This window comes from Mytilus galloprovincialis, chromosome 1 (assembly GCF_965363235.1).
Source record: "Mytilus galloprovincialis chromosome 1, xbMytGall1.hap1.1, whole genome shotgun sequence".
NCBI lineage: Eukaryota > Metazoa > Mollusca > Bivalvia > Mytilida > Mytilidae > Mytilus > Mytilus galloprovincialis.
The window spans coordinates 116,298,180-116,323,693 of NC_134838.1; the positions used below are offsets into that span (position 1 = coordinate 116,298,180).

Consider the following 25,514-nt stretch of genomic DNA (forward strand, 5'->3'; position numbering starts at 1 on the left):
CCAAACAAGAAATACAGTGTTTGGGAAGATAACTCTTACAATAAAAAGTGTTCAATTAGAAAGGGTCAGTTTCAAAAGCGCAATAACTGTTCGATATCATTTGCAGAAAATTTTAGCAACATCTAGCAAATTCCCTATACAACGATAGGATAAATATGTGGTGGAAGAAGAAATCAAAGTGCTTGTTAGCACTGAATGGTAAAGATTGTTTCAATTTATCAATGGGAAGTAAAATTAAATATTTCATTGGTTGTAGTTGATTTAACAGCAATTCTAGACAAAGGAAGATAACTCCATTTTTTTTTAAAGATGACTTTAACAATGACATCATTTATATTTTTAGAACAGATATTAGATTCCTGCACCTTGAAAAAGTTATGTAATTTTCTTAACAAGTGTAACATCATTTTGTGCCTTGAATATTTGAGCATATATTATATCGTTAAATTTCTGAAAATGTTCATGGATAGGATGTATAGAATGTTATAATCAGTGCACTATATTTTGTGTATCAAAAAGGTAGTGATAAGTCTTGGGAGATTTAGATATCAAGTCAGTCCCATAAGGTATTGATTGCTTAAAACAGAACACAATCAATAGGTCTTTCCACATATAAGTGGAAAGACCTAATAAAAATACCATCATCTCAAAATAAAGCATCTTATTTATATTACTGCTTCAATTATTTTCAACTCAAACATGTTAAAGTAATAGCTATCTGACCAACTAACATCAAGGCAACAAAACTAAATGCTTTATAAATAATTTATTTCTAAATACACATGAGTTATGTGTTATCAAGTACAATGAGTACAATGCAAAATACAATAAAACAAACTGAAACAAGAAAAACAAAATAATGTGAGAAAATCATTGCACTGTCCCTATTGAAAACTTATTCTCTAAATTAACATATATTGATTTCATTAAAGAAATAATCCAATGATTATTTTTATAACAATAAGGTCCCCTACCACTTTTCAAATGTTCATGTAGCAAAACAATCATATTTATTAATGATAAAAGACAAAATCAAACTAATATTTTTACTTAGGCATGTCCTTAAATATCAATATACCTATTGCCACTTTGAAGAATTACATGCGCATATTTAAACAGGGCATTGCACATTGCACAAGATTTTAAATGTTAATTCTGATTTCATTTTTTATTGTGCATTCATCTTTATATATTTTGTCCTTCAATTTATTTGGATAAAAAGGTAGGGAATAATGTAACCAAAAATGCAACGTTTTGTTACTTAATTCACATATTCCCAACATTTTGGTCACTTATGTCTTATATTGTAACCTTATATTGTAACGTAAAGACTTTGTGAAATGTCACTTGTATACTTTGGCATTCTATAGATTGATTACAAATATTAGAACATGCATTGTTACTTACTTACTTAATTCATGTATTCCCCACAAAAAACACAATTTCCACATCAAAACATGCCAATATTTCTGACCTACCGTATATCTGTTAGATAAAAGTTTTTATGGCAACTCTTTGTAAAATTCAAACATGGCAGTTGTTTTTAATTCATTTAATGAGTTTCAGTTCATTTGATAAAGGATGGGTTATGTTGTGTCTGTAGGCTTAGGTTTCATTGAGTAATTTTCAACAACTCCTGTCATTTATATAACAAATTGGGTCTTATGAAAATAATTTTGGGGAAAAGTTTGGTCCCTTATACAATTTAATGTAGGTTATTTTGAATGTTGGATTTTTTTATTTACACAAAACTAACAGCACTTGTTGAGGTGATTTTAAAGATGTTCCAAAAATGTATTTTGATAAAAATATCAGTACAATATTAAACCATAGAAAAAGATATTAGAAGCTACATCAAAGATACACACAGAACTGTTGTTACTCAAGTTGGTCCCTTTTTATTTTAATGTATGGAATATTGTTTTTCAAAGCAATTGTATCTTTTACCAGTAGATAACTTAAAAAAATGTAAAAGAGTTTTGAATTCACTTCTTACTGTTGCTTTGTGAAACACTAGCCAGTTATTTTTCAGAAGATACTGCTCAAAATTCTACAAAGCAGTCAGTATATGGAGCAATAACTGCAATGTTCAAGCCATTTTCAAACAAGCAACAGGAAATCCATCACCTTTATGTCTACTGACCAGGTCCAGTAATGCTTGTTTTTTATGTAAAGCTCTTGATGATTCTAGTTCATATAAAGTACACAAGTTAAATAAAACTCCTTCATGTAAATTTCTCTCGGGATCTTCATGTACTAAGACTTCCAGACTCTTCAAAGCTTCCATTAACTTTCCAACGTACAAGGAACAAACAGCCATATTGTTTACAGCCTGTAAAAAGAAAGATTACACTGTATTCTTCTTTCTGTATCACTACTTGGACACATTTTCATAAAATGACAGTTCAAATATAACATTGAATAAGGCAAAATAAAAATCTTTAAACTTGTGAAATATGTCTTAATATTATTCAATTATCTCTTGTAGAGAAAAGACATACAACAGTATTAACTACCATCAAGGATAACTTCAGAAGCGAATATGACTCGCAAGTCCATTTAATTTAAATAGAGCACTGAAATTGAGCCAGTATTGTTTTTTATTGTTTTTTTTAATTTGATAAATACATTATAAGAATACAGAAATATCTAAATTATCAAACAATTCACGAATGAACTTGATCAAAACCTTGCTTTATTTTAATTTCTTACTTGCATTATCAGAAAATGGTAATTAGTTAATACTTACTGAGGAATTTTTAGGATCACATTCAACAGCATTCTTAAAATTCTCAAATGCTTCTGAAAAGTTGTTTAAACACATGCCCTCTAAACCTCTGAAATTAGTGAAATTAAAATTATTTATAAGACCATATAAAACAACATTTAAAAACTATTAAATTGTTTACCTTTTTATGATTATGATGCATGCTTTATTTCTTTCTTGATTTAATGTTTTTTTTGTAGTACAAAAATGTATAATGTTTTGACTTTGAAAATCAGTAAAATCAGTAAAATACAGATATGCTAAATCAAATTAAGAGAGGAATGATACAATCAATGATGAAACAATTGTATAACTGTTCCAGACTGTATGAGTATTTGGACCGTACGCGTACGGTCTGGACCGTATGCGTATATTTTCAAAATACGCATACGATCGTACCGTACGCGTACGTTCTGTCTTATATTAAGAAGTTGGTCACGTTTATCAGATACAAATGTCTATAACAGATCAACATAGCTTACATCTCAAATTAATGTACAAAGTTCAATAGTAATTGAAATAAAACAAAATAATGTTATAACTATTTTAAAAAATCACGTTTATTTAATCTGTTAATCTCCTGTATTTTATAGCATGTCAGTAATTCATATATTGAAGCCAAGTATGCTAATTAAAATTGAAGTTATCGGAAGTAAACTTAGAGTGGGAGGACAATCGTTTTAAAATATTAAGGAACTTTACAAAAAAAATGCAAAGCAACGTGCATGAACAAATTATGTTACTGTAAAAAAAATATGACGTTCTTTGTGGAAGTCAGTGTCACCTTGAGTACCAAATTAGGAATCACGGATATAAAAATAAACACATATTTAATTTCAATTGTTCGCTTAATCATTTCATCCATATACATGTAATAAAATCAATTTGTATAACTAAAAATAAGGATTTTGATAAATATTTGTTTAAATTTAACCAATATGATCCCAAAACATCAGCTGGACCGTACGCGTATACTCATACGGTCCGACCGTACGCGTATGGTCGGACCGTACGAGTATACGTATACGGTCCGGACCGTACGCGTACGGTCCAAATACTCATATAGTCTGGAACATAACCAACATGAGAAGAGTTCTAAAAACCATATCAAATATATCTATATTCTATCATTAAAATTACAAAACTAAATACAGTTTATTTTAAAACACTTAAACTGTATCAAAACATTTTTTATCTCTTACCTGTTTATAAAATTTCTACATTTAACATATTTATCTTGACTGTCAGATAGTACTTCTGCTTGTTTAAAACAGTCTTTGGCTTTTGGTACATTACCAATCTAAAAAAAAAAAATATATATATAGAGTATACCATACTATTTTCAAAGGCCATATTTAAAATCATAATGATCTCAAAAGATGCTATATAAAAGCATAGTCACACATGTAACTATGTAAGATTTTATACCAAATAGTAGCAGGAGATCTGCAGGCTTTACAACAAAACAGTTCAGTCTAATGACATTTCTTAGGTCTAAGGGAAGTAATTCTACCAAAGTCTGTCATCAATATAGACTAATGTGTCAAAAATCAGATCAATATCAGCAGGTATATTATAACATGAAAAAGTCTAAACAACTCTTATGATTTTAAAAGCCAAATGACAGATATAGGTAACACTAAATACCCTGGCCACTTTATGGTTGATGCATAAAATGGAGTGGTCTTTTTACTCTAAATCAACAAACAATATATAACATTTAATTTAGTATTTGATCCAATCAGTTTTACCTGTAAGTATATTCTTCCAATGCCACTCAATAGGTCAGCCTTACAAGAACAATCTTTACTCAGTATAGAATCATATACACTAACAGCAGCTTCATAATCCTACAAAATATACTGATCTGTAATAAAGGTATTCCCAAAAATAGGTTGCAACAGTTTTCTTTTAATAAATTTTAATATTTTCAACACTAAACTTTTCACATGCATTGCATATAAATTGCTTATAATTGAATATGTTGACGTTTATGATTATTTGTTGCTTGCTTTATGTCTGAGTGGCAAATCTTCCATACAAATTATATGAGATTAAAGTCACACTACATATTTTAAGTTTACAAAGAGGAATTGTAAAATCAACACAGTATCTTTCAGTATAAGGTTTAACCAAAATTTACTAATCACAGATACTTTTAAAATTTACTAATCACAAATACTTTTTTTTACCATCATCCTTAAAATGAGGTCAAAGTAAGGCATCTATGCAAAACTATCAATGATGCCAAAAAGCGCCATTTTCATATTTTTTTACTTTCAAGTGTTTTCAAATTTAGCAACTCATACTGCATTGTTTTCATGAAATAAAAGTATATTCTTCCAATGCCACTCAATAGGTCAGCCTTACAAGAACAATTTTTACTCAGTATAGAATCATATACATTAACAGCAGCCTATTGAACCTAAACACAAACAAGGAAATAAAAGGACTTTTAAGGCTCACCTTAATTGCTAGGAATGTATTTCCTATGACATATAATACTTGTTTTTCTCTTTCCTGCCATAATTCCTTGGAAACTACAATAGAAATATAAATAAATTTATCTCTAAGTCTTTATGGATATTACAATATATAAAATTTTATTGAAATAAGTTCCCAAAAAATTGTTATATACTATAACTAACGTTTTGTCAATCACATCTTGAAAAAGAATGTACATTATTAGACCGTCTATATTTTCTTTACCTTTTCTACTTTCTGGAGTAATTTCTACTGCACTGCCATCTTCAGCCAAACCATCTTCAAGATTTATCAAAATCTACAAAAGTAACAAATCTTAATGATAGATTTAGATCCCACATGTACCTAAGCAAACAGAGCTAATTCTTTATTAAAACTATGATCCAGTGACTGCCAATCAGCATTACAGACTAACCAAAAATATATCATATTCCATTATATTAAAATTGTTACTCCCCCCCCCCCCCAAAAAAAAAAATAATTGCCAAACCATGCTCATAAAGGAAACCAAAATTTAAGAAAAAAAAAAAAAAAAATAGTAAGTGCAAAAGAAAATCATGAAAGATTCTGTGAAAATATCATAAAAATCCTGTCCATCAGGTGCAGTTGCAGACACAAAAGTGGAACAAACATCCCCAAATCACAACTAAACAACCCACTTCAGAAAGTGATTGATATAATAAAGTTGCTGCATACCTTTTGTGCTACAGCTAATACATAGTATAGTCTATCTAAAGCTTCGTGTGACCTGCCTAAATAATGTGGTAACTCAGCATGTAGTATTCTCATACCAAAAGGAACCATTGAACCTAAAAAGGAATTCAAATTATTTAAATTATTCACTTTTTTTTCATAGATACATGTACTAAGATTTGGTTGAAAGATTGGCCGTATCTGTAAAAAACTTAATACAATTGGGATACCACATTCCAACTTTTACTAAATACAATTGCTATTCAGCTATGAACATGTACAGTCCTACAATCTGCCTAAACTTTTATATTTTAGCATTGTAAAAGATTGTATTTTTCTCTGACTGTCTATGACGTCTTTAAACTCAATTAGTTGTGTACTGACTGATATTTTAGATTTGGAAACATATTTTTTTTATTAGATGTTACTGCCTTGAACTAACTTTCAGTAACAAAGATTTACTCTCTGATTTGGTACTTGGTGCCTTAAGTCTTTTTGTTCGATGTATTTTGTGTGCTTTGTGTAAAGCTGATGAGTTAGGCATTTTTTAGATTGATTGTTATAGCTTGTTCTTATATTGTGCTGACAGTTTTTATATTGTGCTGACAGACAGAAAGTTATTAAGTTTAAACTAATTTGACTTTATTAGACAGTAATGTATTCAAGAGTTTGGCAATTTGTGATTCAAAAGTAAATCACCCCTGAGCGTACTGGACTTAATAAGCCAAAAATTGTGTTCAAGGGATGATATCTACTCTTCTCATTTACAAGTTTTTATTTTATTTTTACCACCTACCTTTTCTGCCTGGATACATCCTAGGATAATATTCATAGTAGAGATCAGGAGTGTCTAAATTCTGGAAAGCTTGGAATTCTGATTCAGCAATACTATAATATCTCAACTTCATCAGCAAGGCAAAGCGACAAAACCATAACTTTAATTATAAACATAGAATATAGACTGATTAACTACAAGTTAAGGCAAGGTTACTGAGTCACAACTATGATAATTGACATGGAACATACTGACTTATTAAACTGACCGGTTTGAAATCTTAACAATAAGGCAAGGAATCAACTCTTTAGGTGAAATTAAACATGTCTCCCTTTCATCTATATCATGTATATAAGTCACTCATGGGAAGGAAAGGAACAGCAGATCATATCTTTCTTTTAATTCCAAAATGAAATAAAAAAAAGTGCGTTTTTTACCTAAAAATATTTTTGACAAATTTTTCTGGACCCATTTTTGAAAGAAAACAAAGGTTATGCTCGTCTCAAGACACTTTTAATAGAACATCTAAACACTAAATACCTTGGATGAATATCATTTAATTGGCTTTGAACTAGCTTTCTGTAACTGAGTTCTTAAAGATCACCACTTGTCTTTATGTTAGTTACCAGTATTGTTTGATTTTTTGATTTATTTTTTTTGCTTCAAGCCGTTCTGATGAGTCAAGCTATTTCTAACTGATTTTTACAGTTTATTTTTATATTTTACTTTGACACCACTTGCCCAAGTCAGGAGTCTTTAATTCATTGGTTGATGTATGTCATACCAGTACCGGTATTTGTTTTTTTTGTTTTCTGTTTTGTTATAAATCAAGCTGTTGGTTTTCTCGTTTAACTTGTTTTAAAAATTGTCAAGATATTCTATAGCTATACAGTATGTGTTTTACTCATTGTATAAGTTCAAACACAGTAAGCTATAGTTGCTTTAAATAGCTTCATTTAGAGTTGTTTAATCAAGAAATAATTCATGGCAGCCCTAGATTTATTTTCATATAACAATTTTGTTGAATTTTCAGTTTATGACATTTTACATCGAAATGGACTGATTTGTTTATTTTGTATTAGAAAAGAGATAACTGTGTTATATTTGAAGTGTGGGTTTTACTGTGAAAGAAATTGACTTTGACTGGCCATATAAATAAGATGGGGGTAACATCCAACAGCAGATTTTGTGTATTAATGAATCTGTGCTTAAAGCAGTTATTCTGTGATTAAAATGGTTGATACTATAAATAGGTCATCATATTAGAATTCACATTCAAACACCATCTTATTTTATTATGATAGGTTATCTACCCTACCTGTAAAGAATGTGTTGTGTGAGTAGTTATCTGTCCTACTTGATCTGGGCCCTGTCCTGTCTCTGTCAACAACCTCCCTGTTAAATCTACAGCTGATCTGTAACAACCACCAGCCTAGAAAAGAATCATTTATAAAAAGTTTCATAGAATCATTCATCAAACAATATTACATTTTCACTGATTAAAATTTGGCTCCCTGAAAATGACATAAACAGAAAAGCAAAAAATAAGAAGATAAACTATTGATAGCTCAATAAGTATTCAGTGAACTAGAAGATGATCGGTGATAGATATGAAAATGCCTCACACAGTAAAGCATGCCAACATAAAACTTGTTGCCAAATTGCAAGTCACTCTAATTTGCAGCTATTGAGAAAAAAAAGCAAAAGAATTCATTAAATGGGCATTATGTGCAAGAAAATATAAGTATTCTGTAAACAGGTAGTTTATAAGTGATGGATGTGGAAACAAAAAGGTAAGCTTACATTAAGCTTGATAGTTTTTAAATTACTCTGATTATAAGGGATTTTTCCTGAGATGGGCACACAGACAGAGATTAAGTACCACTTACCCCATTTTCATAACAAGGTATAATCTGAATCTAACTCACAAACTAGTGAACCAATATAAACTAAACTGATATGATTGTAAAACACTATTTTGGGTGCAGGTGTTTAACTTAACAAGTCAGATTGCTCCATTCAAATGGTAAATAAAATTATCTTAACAATTTTACATTCTAACCACTGATACAATAATATACATACAATTAATTTTTGGAGTCCTTCTATGTTTTGTGTAACACTGTCTATAGTCAACACCTGTCTCTTTATAGCCTCCTGTTCTCCCATATATCGATAAACTAAATCTCTCACTGGATCACCCTGAAATCAATCATAGCAATCATGGTTAATAAAACAAGAGTGCACACGCTGAAATGTCTCGCCTTCTATACTAATCATTGATATTATGTTGATAGTCCTAAGTAAAAAGCTAAGCTTTATAACAACTGTACCATAAACTTAACATTAACCAAGATAACTAAACAAAGACCAATGAACCTTGAAAATGAGGTCAAGGTCAGATGAACCATGCCAGGCAGACATGTACAGCTAACAATGCTTCTATACAACATATACCGGTATAGTTGACCTATTACTTATAGTTTAAGAAAAATAGACCAAAACACAAAACTTAACACTGTGCAATGAACCGTGAAAATGAGGTCACGGTCAAGTAAAACCTGCGCGACTGACATTAAGATCATTAAATATTTCCATACACCAAATATAGTTGACCTATGTCATATAGTATTAGATAAAAAGACCAAAACTCAAAAACTTAACTTTGACCACTGAACCATGAAAATGAGGTCAAGGTCACATGACATCTGCCCGCTAGACATGTACACCTTACAATCATTCCATACAACAAATATAGTAGACCTATTGCATATAGTATGAGAACAACAGACCAAAACACAAAAACTTAACTATAACCACTGAACCATGAAAATGAGGTCAAGGTCAGATGACACCTGCCAGTTGGACATGTACACCTTACAGTCCTTCCATACACCGAATATACTAGCCCTATTGCTTATAGTATCTGAGATATGGACTTGACCACCAAAACTTAACCTTGTTCACTGATCCATGAAATGAGGTCGAGGTCAAGTGAAAACTGTCTGACAGACATTAGGACCTTGCAAGGTACGCACATATCAAATATAGTTATCCTATTACTTATAATAAGAGAGAATTCAACATTACAAAAAATTTGAACTTTTTTTTCAAGTGTTCACTGAACCATGAAAATGAGGTCAAGGACATTGGACATGTGACTGACGGAAACTTCGTAACATGAGGCATCTATATACAAAGTATGAAGCATCCAGGTCTTCCACCTTCTAAAATATAAAGCTTTTAAGAAGTTAGCTAACGCCGCCGCCGTAGCCGCCGCCTCCGGATCACTATCCCTATGTCGAGCTTTCTGCAACAAAAGTTGCAGGCTCGACAATAAATGTATCAAACTCTTAGGATAAATTCAGAACCTATAAAGAAAATAATTCTGTCAGTTACTGGTAGAACAAACACATTCCCAATAACCAATCTTGAAGGATATGAATAAAAACTTTTTAAAGAACCTACTTAAATTGATACCAATTCTTATAATTTTCTTCAATCTAATTTTTAAACTTGTGTTATGTGTATGTTTGTTACAAAGACTAAATAAACAGTGAGTAAAGCCTACAAATTCTTGTAAAATTGCTTCATTTCATGCTATACATATATCATTCTATATTTTAATATGGTGAACACTTAAAAACTTTCAGATAAAGATATAAAGAAGTAATTTCATCAGGTACTAAAAGTTGTCTGAATATAATACATATAATAATAATAATAATAATAATTCTTTATTTAAAGAGGGTTGCACAGTTAGCTTAACTGAATCTACCAAAAATACCTGTTTTACAGCAAGATGGCATAATACCTTAAGTTCATTGACTACCAAGCCAGATGTACCAAGATTTACCTAAGGTTCATTGACTTCCAAGCTACATCTACCAAGATTTATCATTGGCTACCAAGCCAGGCATACAAAGATTTAACCTATGTTCGTGGACTACAGACATGTGAACAAAGATTTACCTGAGGTTCATTAACTACCAAGCCTGGTGTACTAAGATTTTCTGCTACAGGTGTAAAGTTTGAATGATCTCCAGGTAACCAAGCATCATGTTGACGATCTGAATCACTCATCTGTATACTTGACAGAAACAAGTCCTCTCCTGTTGTATCGGAGAATGCTGTGGTGTGAGGTGGTGTTTTAAAGGGTACTTCAGTTGGTATTACTGGAGTCTCTGTAAAATTGAACACTCATGTACTCAGACTTTAAACTTTCTAAAATTCTGTATACAAAATATAGGGATAAACCTTATAAGTTATTATGCTTTCCTTTTTTTGTGCAGCAGTCATGTAAAAATGGCTTTGTAACTCTTCATTTTTTCACAAAACTTATAATAATCAACAAAATCTTTTTACTTTGGTTGAACCTCTAGCTAGTGTTTACACTACATTTAACTAATGGAAACAATAATCAATTGTTCTTTTTTTTCATTACACGACAAATATTGTTTCTTGTAACTTTTCTTTTCTCTTTGTTAAAAAAAAATGTGAATAAAATATCTTTCAAGTCTTGTGAAAGTAAGAAAGAAGCTGTACATGTCCTATATCAATTATTGTGCTAACATTTTCAGTTACCTGTTTCAAATGATGGGTTTGTCTCAGCTGCGGGCTGACCCAGTGGTTGGCTTGGTGGGATGTTAGCCAAGGGCGAATGGACTTTTTGGTGTGTTGGTGTCGGCTGACTTGGTAGTTGACTTGCTGGTACAGGTGGCAGTGGTACTGGTTGATGTGTTGGTGTAGCAAAAGGAGAAAACTGGTTAGACGAAAACTGTGACACTGGTAATGGAGATATTATTGGTTCACTGCCAACAGAATGATGACTAGCAGACGACAGTTGCCTGTCAATACTGCCAACAAATCCAGAGTGTTCTTGTTCATTCTGATCAGATTCAGACAAGTGCATCTGATGTATTCTTTCTGAAAGTAAACTACTCCCAGGAGACACACCATACTCAGTGAATTCAGGGTCAGGGTCATTTTCTGCAGTAAACATTTCAAAATCTTCTTTGTCATCAATCAATTGTAATGAGGCCTCCATCACGTTGACATCACTTTCCACCTGAAAATCAACACTTTCTGGTTCTTCATGAGAGAGTCGGGATTCTAAATGTTGATGTACACTGCTCTCTTCTTCAACAAAATTGTCAAACACATTTTCTTCCAGAATCTTTTCTTCTGTTGTTTGAATGGCATCTTCGGATGATACATTTACAAAAGCTGAGCTATTGAAAGGGTCGTCAAGTGAGTTTTGATCAGCAAAATAACTACTTATATTCATTTGGCCTTGAGCCTCATTTGTGTTTTTTAGTTCCTTTACTGGACCAGGAATTTGATCTATCACTTTCTTTCCCACATCAGGTATTTGATCTATTACCTTCTTTCCCACATCAATCACAGTCTCTATTGTTTCTTCCAGAATACCAGTGGCAGAATCACTGTCTGTAGATTCTGTATAAGGTAGAAAATATATAAGAAATATTCAGCAGGAAAACAAAAAAAGTACAGACTACTGTTTGATCTTAGAATGTTGCAATAATAAAATGGCAGATGTACAAACATGGGTAGCACTATATACCCTGGCAACTTCAGACATGAACACATATATTGTATATCAAAATAGTCTGCATTGTACAATATAATTCATGTCAAAGGCTGAGGAATTGATAATCTTATTATAAGAGGCATTTATCACCTACCTAGCCATTTTCAAATAAATGTTTTCAAACTAATTTGGCACTTTTCTCATATAAAACACATCATTAAAATTCAGTTTGAAAAATAAACAATATAATTATTGCAATAATGTACATACTGTAAGGAAAATCTGATTGTTTTATTGAATGACAGAGACTGGGATAAATATATTCACTTTTGATGTTCAAAATCTTCTAAAAATGTTCCAACAGGGTACATGTATGTATTATCAAAAAATGCATGTACAAAAATGTATCTTTGAAAACAAAGAAAAATAACAGTAAAATAAAACATTAAAGACAGAACCTGATAATCTTCTTCAATTCATATTCACTAATCCATAGAAAATGTGCCTTACCTTGTAACAATGTATTAAGATGAAACAACTGTATATTTCCATAAGATTTGAATAAAATTCAAGGCTGTGAAAGGTTAAAATTAAGTTAACATACATGTACATGTATGCATAATGTTATTTTGTTTAATTGTCATTTTGTTTTAAAGTGACATGAAATGAGGACAAGATCCATGTAAATTTAACAAGTTTGTCAAATACTTGTCTTGGTAAGATAAATGTTTGTTTCATTATTTAAAGTTCACAACATGTACAATATATAATGCGAATTGGAAGTTAAATCTTGTAGTTAACTTGTAGTCAAGTTGTCTTTTAAGACTCTTTTTCTAGTATTGATTGATTGATTGTTCTTTGCTTTACGCTGCATTAGCACAAAAAGGCTATATCACGGCGAGAGCTTATTCAAATATTTTTTCAATTTTTTTCTAGTATTAAATCTCAACTCATTTTAAAATTACTATTCAATATAACCTTTAACCAAATCTGGTATGGCCGTAATAATATCTTGAACATCTTCCTCAACTGCTGTTGGTTCTAGATATACAGAATCTAAAGTATCTGTTGTAGCAGAGTGTCTAAGAGTTGTCCCCCTTATAACTACATCAGGATTCTGGAGGTGGAATTCTTTTTCTGATAAAGATTCATCTTCTAAAAATTCTTCAACATTATCATCAGCCATTATCTACTTTACTGAAATGAATGTTTTGTGTTTAAATAATTACATGTAATATATTATTCAAATGTGTGTGTCATGATCAATAATGTAGAATTTACAAAAAATGTAGATGTTCAGCTAAACAATTTAAACTTTTGTAATGTTAATGAGCTCACTGACAGATTAGAACTGTATAACTAATATTTGCTAACTGTAGCCAAATATGACCATATGAAGCCTGAACTAATACCTCTAATGGGTATTACTAACCTCTGCCTCAGAGAACAGTGCAGTAACATGAACACAGGCACTTGTTTCTATCCATGGGAAGACCCACTATTGGGAAGACCCACTATCAACATTAATAGTTCCCATAAATAGAAACAAGTGCCTGTGGCTGTGAACATGAACACTAAACAGATATCATTAACGGGTAGCTTAAAGGGAAATTCCGCGATTTTTTATTTATCATCTTATTATGTTCATCTCAACATAAAAAACACATTTGCAAAGTTTTAAATTAATATTCCTTCTAATAACGGAGAAAATCAAGTATTTGTAACTTTTTTGGTTGAAATTCTCGAGTGGGTCGTGACGTATTAGCCCGATTTGTTGAATTCTGGGAAAAAATAAAATCTTTTTAATTCTTATAGCTTATCGACAATTTACGTAATTAAAAGCGCACATCTGACGAATGGTCGTAGTTATTAACCACAATATAAGAATGGACGAAAATGAATATGCGTATACCGTTTTGTATTTATTGAATTAAACTTCCTATATAAAACTATCTCTAGTAAATATTTTCGAATAAATTTCATTAATTATTGTTGAGTTTTTATTCCTAAAATATCTATTGAACAATTTTACTTATATTGAACTGAAAATATTTCCGTTCTATTTACCGTTATTATTTTGGTAATAATTTCAATGCAACTTATGTGTGAGCAGAGTGTGTTAATTATTTTGTAACGGTCACTGTATATTTCTCGGCTTCATGTCAATTCGTTTACCTTGTAGCAATTTAGCCGCAGGTGTGAATTCAAGCGTACACAGGTATGAGTGTTGTTATTTGGGATGGATGAACAGAGAGTGTGTGCCATATCTAATACATTAGATTTAATACGCGATGACAATTAAAATGTATGAACTAATTGAAAATAAAATTACAGATTCGTAATTCGGAAAGTTTACAGAATTTAAATTGAAACAATTTTTGATAACGTTTTATGCGGCAATATTCGTAAAGATTCAAATAAACAGTCAAATAATTATAGTACTTTTAATCTTAAAAAATAATTGTTAAATTTATAAATATTAAGGAGATACCATTGCACATGTGTTCAATTTACTTTACCGAAATTATTTTATTTGTATTGAATCTGCCGATGTATAAATGCTAACAACTGCAAACAATCGCAAAACTTATTTTAAAGTTTTTATTGAAAAAATATAATAGCACAATGCCTGCTTTTTATTTTATCTTCTTTTACATAATTTAATACAACTCACAATCACTTAGACGAATTATTTGTGAACTGAATGCCAATAATCTTTAATCTCATTAATTATAAATTATAAATCTAAGCTATTAAAATAAGTGTTTATTCCATCTTGATTTTTTTTTACAAATGGATTAGAGATCATAATTATACGACTAATTTCCCACGAATCCACTCTTACTCACTAATAGTTTTCTTTTGAGGTCTTGAATTGTCGTGTTTAAACACATGAAAATGAAAGGAAATAATTTCTATATTCTAATATAATTTAATACTCTAAACTAAAGGGTAGCTGTTATTAATTCCAAATACAGTAATTGTAGTACTTCAAAGCCTAGATGAGAAATGTATTGCTGACAATGACACCAAACATAAGACCAGTTCGACACATTGAAACAATGATATGTATACTTTTCCCGAGGTATAAGCGCCATTGAGGACGAGCTCCAGAGGTTCTTTCTAATGCACAAAGCAGATTAATATCGTACCGTTCGTTTGTTTGTGTTAGGAGAGGTCAATCACTTGAAAAGAAAACAGAATCACCCTACAAGCATAGTTGTCAACACTATCATAAAAGAGTTCCAATCGCTGGATGGGGTGCATGAATGCGTCCAAGAATATACTAGTGACATGTCTGACTCTGAACAGTCAGTAAACAGTCTAAACAATAACCTACAGACAGCGACCTCTCATTCTTGATATCATAAGCTGCATGCATGTATCTCCAAGAGAGCGATTATTTGTCTTGTGTCTGACGAGAAGTTAATGCCAACAAGGTTATGCATCTTGCTATATAGTTTTATTGGTTTAGCATGGTTAGTGTGTATTCACTCAACATCGTAAGTCAAAGATAATCATAATGTGTTTGGGATGTAATTTATTCTATATACATTTGTATTTTAAAAGTGTATACCAAGGAGAAGCTCTGATTGTATATACTTCCTTTCTTTTTTTTAGTGTTTTATTATAGGAATATTCGATGAATCAGATGATGAAATTAAAGCAGTATAAGAGTCAACTGGCAAATATTACATGAATGTCGGACCATGAATTGTCAATGTGTATGAACAAGTTTTGTCCAATTTAATTATATTGTGTGGGAATTTTGTCCTGCTATACTCGTACTAATATTACAGCCACCAGTATAAATTCATTGTAACAATTAAATAACTAAACGAGTATGAAGTTCATAAACAGATTTAATACTGTTTTCACAATCATTAACAAACTAAATAAATTTAACAAAGAAACACAGTGACACGACGATATAACAATTTAAAAAAAAATAGATTTACACATTTTTAAACATTTCGTCATATATATTTCATGACACATAATTATTTTTAACCCTGCAATGCAGCAACTTGCACACGAAGTTAGAACACAAGAATATCTATCCGGTACACGATGTGTATTTATATACTAGTAACTAAAACTACTAAAGCAAGCAATAACTTTGTCAAGCTAACATTTTTTTCACTATGTCACTCTTTATCTTCGCTCCTTTACAATGACTATTTTACCTGATCGACACTCATTCTCTTTTGTTCTCTATTCGATTTTTTTTCTCTAAACTATCTTCTCCTTTTTAACATGACTACAAGCCCTTCCGCTGCTCATTCTCTGTTTGTTCTCTATTTGGTTATTCAACGACCTCACTTTTTTTATTCAAACAAACATGCGATTGTGTATACAGTTGGACTTTATTTACCAATAAATACATCATAAAATTGAGAATGGAAAATGGAAAATTTTACTAAGATGAGGTTGAGATCATATTACAAGTAGAAAAAGCTTCAAATTGTTAAAAAGGTCCAGGCAAAGTCATTTGAACTAGAAAAACCGAGATCTGTGGCTGTCGACCAAGTCCTCTTTACATGGTGTAGGGTCCTTGCTGATGTTTCTCGGCAGCGTGAGGGACTTCAGTTGGTGTAACGTTTTCTTCTTGGTTCCTTCCTGTTGGTTTTTGATGGCAGAGTGCAAGATATCTGTCTTGAAGTCATATTCTTTCTTTTCGTACACTTTACGAGCGGTCCATCTACCAGTGCTTTTTGGACACCGAGTCGTGAAGGACAGCATACCATTGGCGCCAGTCTTTTGCTTCCTTCCGATATTGACATTGTTGTCTACGACAGCTAGCTGAGTTCTGGCAACCATGGATGGGTAGTCAAATTCCAGGCGTTTTGGGCAGTATTTTAACATCATAGAATGATATGTCTCTAACGATCCAGTGTGGCAAAACCGATCTAAGTGACGAATATCTCGCAGAATCAGTTTGTTGGTGATCACCTTCTCCAAGGCTTCGTAGGCGGGACTGTCTTTAGGTAACCATTTCTTTATTCTTATAGCATTCGCGCTCAATGGAGGATGTCCACATTTGGTTACTAGCTTTCCTGGAAATGTGTGTCTGTTTGAAATGTGGTATAACAAGCTGGTCCACGTCTCTTCTAGCTTATCTGGGTTACCTTTAGCTTCTCTGGAGCACCACCAGACATGGTTGCATATAGATGGAATCCATGGTTTCACTTCTGTTAGTAACTTCTTTGGTTTTATGGCGAGGATCTTCTTCTTTACAGACTTGGATAAGTGCCATACATCAAACTGGTGGTTTTTATCGCTGTGGTCTGTTGCCATTGCCTTCCGTATCTGCACGTGCCTGTCCGTTACAACTACATCAACAGCAAGATTTGCATCTTCAATATTACTTAGGGAGCGCTGAAAACCTATCAACTCCATCCTTGTAGACGATGTTGTCTCGTTGACCTGGACTAGACTGAAATCTGGAATGACCCCTGTTAGTGTGTCCATGAAAGTGTAGGTGCAATATTTTGCTGAGTAGCCAGGACTGTCACAACGGCCATCTCCACCAAGGACAAGCTGTTTACCCTGAAGTTGCTGAAGAACAACTTCTCGTTGCAGGCTGTAATAATGGTCTATGGCTGGGATGGCTATATCCTTCTGTATACTATAGTACTGTGTTTGTCCAATAAACTTCAAGGATAGAATGTCTGCAAAGTGGGAAATCCTTGAGAAGGTTTCTCCAGACAAGATGATAGCAGTTGCGACCATTAAATTACCAGCAGGTTTACTATTGACTAACGGTTGGGACTCCCAAGATGATTGGTGAACTCTCATACACAGAAATTTGACTTTCATGGCCGTACCATTATATAAAATCGTTGACTCGTCAGAAAATATAGGCTCCCCACATTCTGTGCATACAACTCTTGAAAAAAGTGCCCTCAAGCAGCTCTCGAAAGCAATGATCTTTGGCTCTGTGGTGATATGTTGGGAGTCTGGAGAGGTTGACTGGTTGGAGTCGTGGGATTCGTCACTTGGAACATACGAACAGTCACTGTCTGTTTTGTCTGGACTGGGTGGTGGTGAAGGTGTGGATGCATCTGATGTGTCCTGGTCTTTCTTTGGTGAGCTAATAAACGCTGTATCCAATGGTTGTGCTGGGATTACAGGCATCTGGAGGTAGCTGTTGTTAGTCATAGATGTCCCAATGTCTGAGTCAGTCTGAAGTTGTGAAGGTGTTAAAGTCTGCACACTGACGTCCACCATTAACGGTTTTGACTGGAAAGGAAAGGGTTGAGAATAAAATAATAATATGCGTTTCAGTGATACAAAAACTGGTTTCAATATAAATGGTGAAAAAATTAATACAAATCATCGACTTTCGTGAATCCTTTTATAAATTATTTTCGTGTATCAAGATTTTTTTTTAAGTCTCTTAATTTGTCATACCGGTACTTTGAAAAGTAAATCTAATTTTCTATAATTAACAATCTATAAGTAAGACAACGGATTGCAGGGGCGGATCCAGCAATTATAAAAAGGGGGGGGGGGGGTCCTAACATAGGACAAAGGGGGGGGGGGGTCCAATTATATGTCCCCATTCAAATGCATTGATCGTCCAAAAAAAGGGAGGTTCCAACCCCCGGAAACCCCCTCTGGATCCGCACCTGAATTGTATCATACAAGAAGGGGGCTGTTCCAGTCATGCCTATGTGATTCCCAATATACCCAAATAACTATTTCTTTCCCACACAAATAGGGGGGTGGGTACAGACCCCCCAGGATCGTCCATGTTTCTGCAGAAGTCTCCTCCCATAACAAAATATTGACCTCGTAGAATTTAGCAATAAGAATAAAACAAATGATACTTACAGGTCTTCCAATATTTTCCTGTTCAGCTTTCTCCCCTTGTCTTATTTTCTTCTTTGGAATGTTGTTTTCTAAAGAAAAAAAAGTCATGGTTTAGTTACATAGTTGTTAATGAGACAACAACAAACATTTGTCAAGTAACTTTTCGCGTGATATAATTTATAAACCTGAAAAAAGAACACCTCAGCTCAACATCTCAGAAGAATAATGCCTTTCAACATTTACTACTTAGAAACTTAATAAAATGAAGGTTGGTTTAAGTCGGTTGGTTTAAGTCATAACTTTTACAGTATGCAGGTGGAATCGCACGAAAGTGTTATATGTACTTGCAAAATCCAAAGATGTAAACCATGTCAAGACAACAAGCCTTGCTTTCGGTTGTGTTCTCATCGACTGGGCAAAGTCAATTTTATGTCACACATTAAAAAACTTTTAAATTACTGGAATATTAAAACCATCTTTTTATCAATAGTTACTGTAGGTTTTTCTCTCGTGTCTGCAATAAGAAAATAGTGTATGCTATTCACTAGTTATGAAAACATTTTACCGGTGAAGTCTAAGTAACAATTATTTTTAAAAGTTACTTAAAGAATGGAGTATCCTGGTTATAACATCATCGGTACATGTATAACTATTCTGATCTATGTTGTTGCTAAAAGTGTCTGATTAGCCAGTTTATAATAATAAGGATATATATATGCTTACCTTTGCATTCAGTCAAAGCTGAATTCCACTTGTCCTCCTTGGCCACATTGTCTAATGGTACTGGAATCTGAAAGAGTTGAAACATTATTAGGAGTGTACTAAAATAAAAAAGTTTTCTACTCTGGAGTGCTTTTCTATGTTTCGCTGAAGAAATATGGTAAAACAAATTATTTTTCTTGCCAATCTCGAAGATTAGAAAATGTGTCATCAGTAAACCATCAACAGTTTCCATCTTCAGTAAACGTCTGATTGGGACCAACTCAATTTCGGCATGCACATTATAGTCTTTAGGAGAACCATGCTACATGTATAAGGTATATCTGTTCGAATTTTCAGGCTTATATGACTCATAATTTACAACAGATTATTTTGATCATTTTATAAATAGATTTGAGAAGATGGACGGACAGGAGGACACATTGACCATAAAAAAATAGTACCCCAGACCTGTAATATTGTAGGCTGGACATTATTATCAATTGCCTTTATCCACCTTTTTTAAGTTCATGTTAGATGTATAGTTAAACAAATCTTTATCCTTCAATACTGAGAAAAAATAACATAGATTGTCCAAAACATTCTTTTGATTGTATTTAATTACTTCAAACTTTTATTGTTAACTACTTCTTATATATCCATTCTCAGTGATAAAATTGTGTTCTTATTTCAAATGTGTCAATTTAGTCAATACTCGTTTTTATTTTTTTATAACATCAAACATTGTGGAAAAAAATCAGTACTGTTCAACTTTTTACCTGGTTCAATACTCTTTTTCTTGTCTGCAGGTTACTGTCCTCCCTGGTGTCTTGATTACAAGCAAACACTGTTGGCACAGCGTCTGACCTTAGTCTAGGGCGTCTATTGGTAAAGCCAAGAAGCCTGCCCTGAAATATAATGATTTATTGTAAATTCCAATTTTTGGCTCCTAACTTTGTTATATACCGCATTTATTTTAGCACAAAGGGCTCCAACATTTGTGGAGTAAAACAGGTGGCAAATTTCTCTGTGAGACACAGTAAGTTGAAAAGGTGCGAACAATTGTTCAATAGAAACCAATTTTTGTAATTGACAAAACAAAATAATCGACCTAATTTCCTTTCTGTTCATTTTTAAGAGTAACGAAAGTTTCATACGAATAAAATTTATACAAACTCAAATTGGAATATACTTTTATAGCTAAAATATACTTCTAACATTTAAAAAAAAAATGTTATGCATACACTTAAAAAATCTGAAATGTGTAAAATAAGATGACCTTAGAATAAACATGTTAGATGTGAATTGAAACTTAGATTATACGAGTTTCTTATATACTATGTTCTTAATTTTGTCATTCTTTTTTAAAGGGAGACGGATTTAAATAAGTTCTTTTTGTTTCCGAATCCCTGTATTTATATTGTATAATCATATTTCAGGCACTTCTTGAATATAATATTGTTAAAACTAAGAAGGCGAGAAATTTAAAATGAATGATCACACAGAAGAGCAACACCCGCACCTGCTTTTTTTTAATTGAATGTTCTTCGGTGAACTCTTTCTCTCCCCCCCCCCAAAAAAAAATCAAAAAAAAAATCTGTCGTCTACTAACTACGTGTATTTATGGGTTTTCTTTGGGGGGCATGGTCATTCAAAGGAAATCTAAAAACATTTTTACGTCATAAGGACCACTGGATGGTCTGAATACCTAGTAATTGTTTTCAATACATAGTTGCTCTCTGTCAGTTATAGAATCTAGAAGTACGCAAAAAAGGACATCAAACATTACGGATTTACACTAGTAATTTTTGGGACCCTTTATATCTTGCTGTTCGGTATGAGCCAAGCTCCGTGTTGAAAGCCATACCTTGCTCATAATAGTTTTCATCAATAAATTGTTACTTGGAGGGAAAGTTTTCTCATTGACACTCATACCACATCTTCGTATAATTATTAGTTGTCCTAGATATGCCACTTTTTTTTAATTTATATATTTTTAATTTTTTTACTTTTCAACTTGAGTTAGGTCTCATGATAATTTGACCATTTTAATGCAAAAGGTATACTATATATATGTGACATTTTATCCGTGACTTTTTCAGCATTTATAACTTGCAAGGCCAAATTTGTCTTTATGCATCAAGGATTTAATATTTTCCACTGAACAAAATAAAACTATTACATACATTAATTTCTTGTAAAATTATAAAAAGTGCTTTGCGTATTCTAAAGCTGTGCGCAAACGTAATGATAATGCACTCACACGTATAAATGCACCGATTAAAACTATCGAAGTAGCTTAGGGGTTCATAGAAATATTTTCCCCTTTCAATGATTTTTAAACTTTAAATTTCCATTCAACAATTTATTTATCATTATAAAGATACGGAAATATACATATAATCTACAATTAATTAATATTAACGTGACGATAAGCAGATAAGTGCTGCATTACTTTATATCTGCATTTTTTGCAAACGCCAAAAAAAGCGCCGTATTTGCGTCAAAAATGACTCCGCAATTAAGACATATTTCTTATCCAAAAATTTACAAAGGTCATGTTTATAAATTATATGTTTTTTTTTCTTATTATAAAAAAAAAACAGGTGGACTTATGATTTCAAACAACGTTTATTAATTTTTTCAGGCACAGAAATATACTGACCACCGGATGTTTATAACAACTGGTAGTTTAAGTTTTATACAATGAATGTTACCTGTGCACACCTGGCATTCAATAAAGAGGCCATGCCGGGACATGTATTACATAACTGTGTATTACATATTTTAAGTCGACAGGATGTCACTGGAATATCTAACTGAATCTGTCGTTCTGACACGACCTCCATCAAAATTTTTAACTTAGTCTGAAATGCCAACATCAAGTCGCGGGGAAGCCGACAAATGTATAAAAAAATGTAGCAAATAGAGAAAAAAAAATAATTTTACAACATACTAGGGTCACACGTTTAACTGTTAAACGCAACATTATAAGTGTCCATTTTACATCGATCCCGTATCAATTTATATTATGTAAATCTTACTTGATTTTTTTTTAATAAAACACACCATATAAAAGAAAAAACAATGAGATGTCCAATATTCCGAAATACACATATAAATAACCTGGGAATATTTAATTTATACTATATCAACATATTAATTTATGTTCCAGCTAAAATATTTTTCCGTGTCAATATCACTGACAATAAAACAATATCGTATACATTTAACAATTATTGTATCTTTTCATACATAACTATTCTTTATATATACCGTATAACTGGCATATAACCTGATATACCAATACACTATATATAACAAAAAAGGTATTAATCTTGCAACTTTATTAATTGAAAACATTATCTATACTAAATACGAAACTCTTTACATACACCAATGCACTTTGTATAAAACAGACATTCTAATGAATCTTTTCCGAGTCAGTGGCTGTTACAAAATACTGAAAATGCATTACTTGTAATTGAATCTTTATTTCCTTACCATAGATTTTTTTTTTCAATCAACGTGATCTCATCATATAAAGATTTGATAACATTATATCTATCTATAACTGCAAGGTTATTCTGTTATTAAAATAGTATAATTACCATCAAATCTGTTTCGAAACAACTTTTCTCGAAATGGTCTTCACACACTAACTTGTGCTTGCTAAAGATGAAACTATTTGATGTAAGGTTAAGGTTGCACAACCATGCTTGATATAACTCTTTCTTTTTTGTGGGGTCTGGAAAACGATGAAGACTTTTGCCGTAACCTTGTCGGACAGAACAACCGTACACTTGACAAGACATTTTGACACTGAAGGACAACTGCACGGCAATCTCCGATTGATGACGGGAGATTTTAACGAACGGTCCGTTGAATCCCCGATTCATTTGAAACTTTGCGGTTTTTGTATAAACCGTGATATCACATGACTTTTCACATCGGGGATGCCGGCAAGATGGCGTCATGTCAAAAACTGATAGTAAATTTCAGAAATCAATTTTGAACTCTTTAAATAGAGAATAAAACTTTTATATTTATGAGAATGGGATTTTTTATGCTTAAAGAACAACATATCAATTTTTTATTTTTTTGCGAAGTTTCCCTTTAATAAAAAAATTTATGAGAAAAGAGATGATTTTTCATTTCCTATCGTTAATTATCCATTTTTAGATGGTGACGTTCCCTTGTCACCATCTTATGGTGATTATATATCTCAACTTGTACGATTCGCTCATGTATGTAACAACGTATTAGATTTTAGCGAGAGAAATTTATGTATTACTGAAAAATTATTACACAAGGGTTTTCGATATCACAAACTAGTCAAAACATTTACTCAATTTTATCATCAGTATAAGGAAATAATTCGTAAATATCACTCAACATGCAGACATCTTATACGTTCTGGTATTTCAAATCCAATCTTTTATGGTAATATTCTTTACAACGCACTAAAATGTCAGTATTCACCACAAAAGCTTACAAAACCTTTAAACAGACTTATTAAGAAGGGATATAGTTACGATACTGTTGTCAGGTCATTAAAGATTGCATATTTTGGCTTTAATATTGATTCACTTATAGGGTCTTTGCATCGGAACTAAAGTAAACACATTTATTTTTAAAAAACAGTTGTTGGCATGACACGGGTTATGTTCTTCTCGTATATTTTATGATAGTATGATACTAAACCCCTAACGAGAGGGATTGTGCCTGATATTCATATGATGAAGACATAATCTTTCAATCAGTTTAATTGAGGTCTGGAGATGGCATGTCAGTTAACTGCTAGTAGTTTGTTGTTATTTATGTATTATTGTCATTTTATTTATTTTCTTTTGTTACATCTTCTGACATCCGACTCAGACTTCTCTTGAACTGAATTTTAATGTGTGTATTGTTATGCTTTTACTTTTCTACATTGGCTAGAGGTATAGGAGAGGGTTGAGATCTCATAAACATGTTTAACATCGCTGCAATTTTGCGCCTGTCCCAAGTCAGGAGCCTCTGGCCTTTGTTAATCTTGTATGATTTTTAATCTTAGTTTCTTGTGTATAATTCGGAGTTTAGTATGACGTCCATTATCACTGTACTAGTATACATATTTTTTTACGGGGCCAGCTGAAGGAAGCTTACGGGTGCAAGAGTTTCTCGCTACATTGAAGACCCATTGGAGGCCTACGGCTGTTGTCTACTCTATGGTGGGTCTCATTGGGGTCTAAGCGTGACGTAGGATTGCCGATTTTTTGTAAATGTGACAGGGGAAAGTCAATTTAATATTTTGCCATGAAAACGGGAATTAAGGTCTAGCGGGACACAGGAAATTACAAATAAATGAAAATTGCTTAGGTACAAAGTATAAGCGGGATACGGGAATCTGACAAAACAGTAAGCGGGATCTGGGATCAGACAGCCCAAATGAGACCCCTCTATGGTCGGGTTGTCAGGTTGTTGTCGCTTTGACACATTCACCATAATTTTTTCCTTTCTCAAGTCTTTAGTCTTTACTATTTGTCATTAATTTCAGACTCCAATGTTAATGGGGTATGAAAGGATAAGCATACAGGACATTCTGTCATAGACGTTAGGGGCAAACAGTATATAAAAGAAAAGGGTAAATTAAAAATTATCTACCTGCTAATTTTTTCGACGACCGGACACTGTGCTGTGTATACGTCATCAAATTATGTGTAAAATGTCATAAAAAATAATTTCAT

The 25,514-nt window shown here is 32.3% G+C and overlaps 2 protein-coding genes across 2 annotated transcripts; both read right to left on the reverse strand.

The window, feature by feature from the left end:
* Positions 1–751: 751 nt before the first annotated feature.
* On the reverse strand, positions 752–25,506 carry LOC143053140 (trafficking protein particle complex subunit 12-like). Its single transcript, XM_076226164.1, has 14 exons — positions 25,432–25,506; positions 13,249–13,467; positions 11,304–12,176; positions 10,692–10,903; positions 8,805–8,921; positions 8,038–8,151; positions 6,741–6,879; positions 5,948–6,060; positions 5,477–5,549; positions 5,234–5,307; positions 4,519–4,617; positions 3,970–4,067; positions 2,750–2,837; positions 752–2,332 (listed from the first exon to the last, which is right to left on the reverse strand). Exons 2-14 carry the CDS (start codon positions 13,454–13,456, stop codon positions 2,090–2,092), a joined length of 2,451 nt encoding a protein of 816 aa, XP_076082279.1. The 5' UTR covers positions 13,457–13,467; positions 25,432–25,506; the 3' UTR covers positions 752–2,089.
* On the reverse strand, positions 16,039–20,707 carry LOC143053124 (uncharacterized). Its single transcript, XM_076226163.1, has 4 exons — positions 20,565–20,707; positions 19,810–19,876; positions 19,108–19,175; positions 16,039–18,513 (listed from the first exon to the last, which is right to left on the reverse strand). The coding sequence occupies exon 4, from the start codon at positions 18,499–18,501 to the stop codon at positions 16,768–16,770; it is 1,734 nt and encodes a 577-aa protein (XP_076082278.1). The 5' UTR covers positions 18,502–18,513; positions 19,108–19,175; positions 19,810–19,876; positions 20,565–20,707; the 3' UTR covers positions 16,039–16,767.
* Positions 25,507–25,514: the final 8 nt, after the last annotated feature.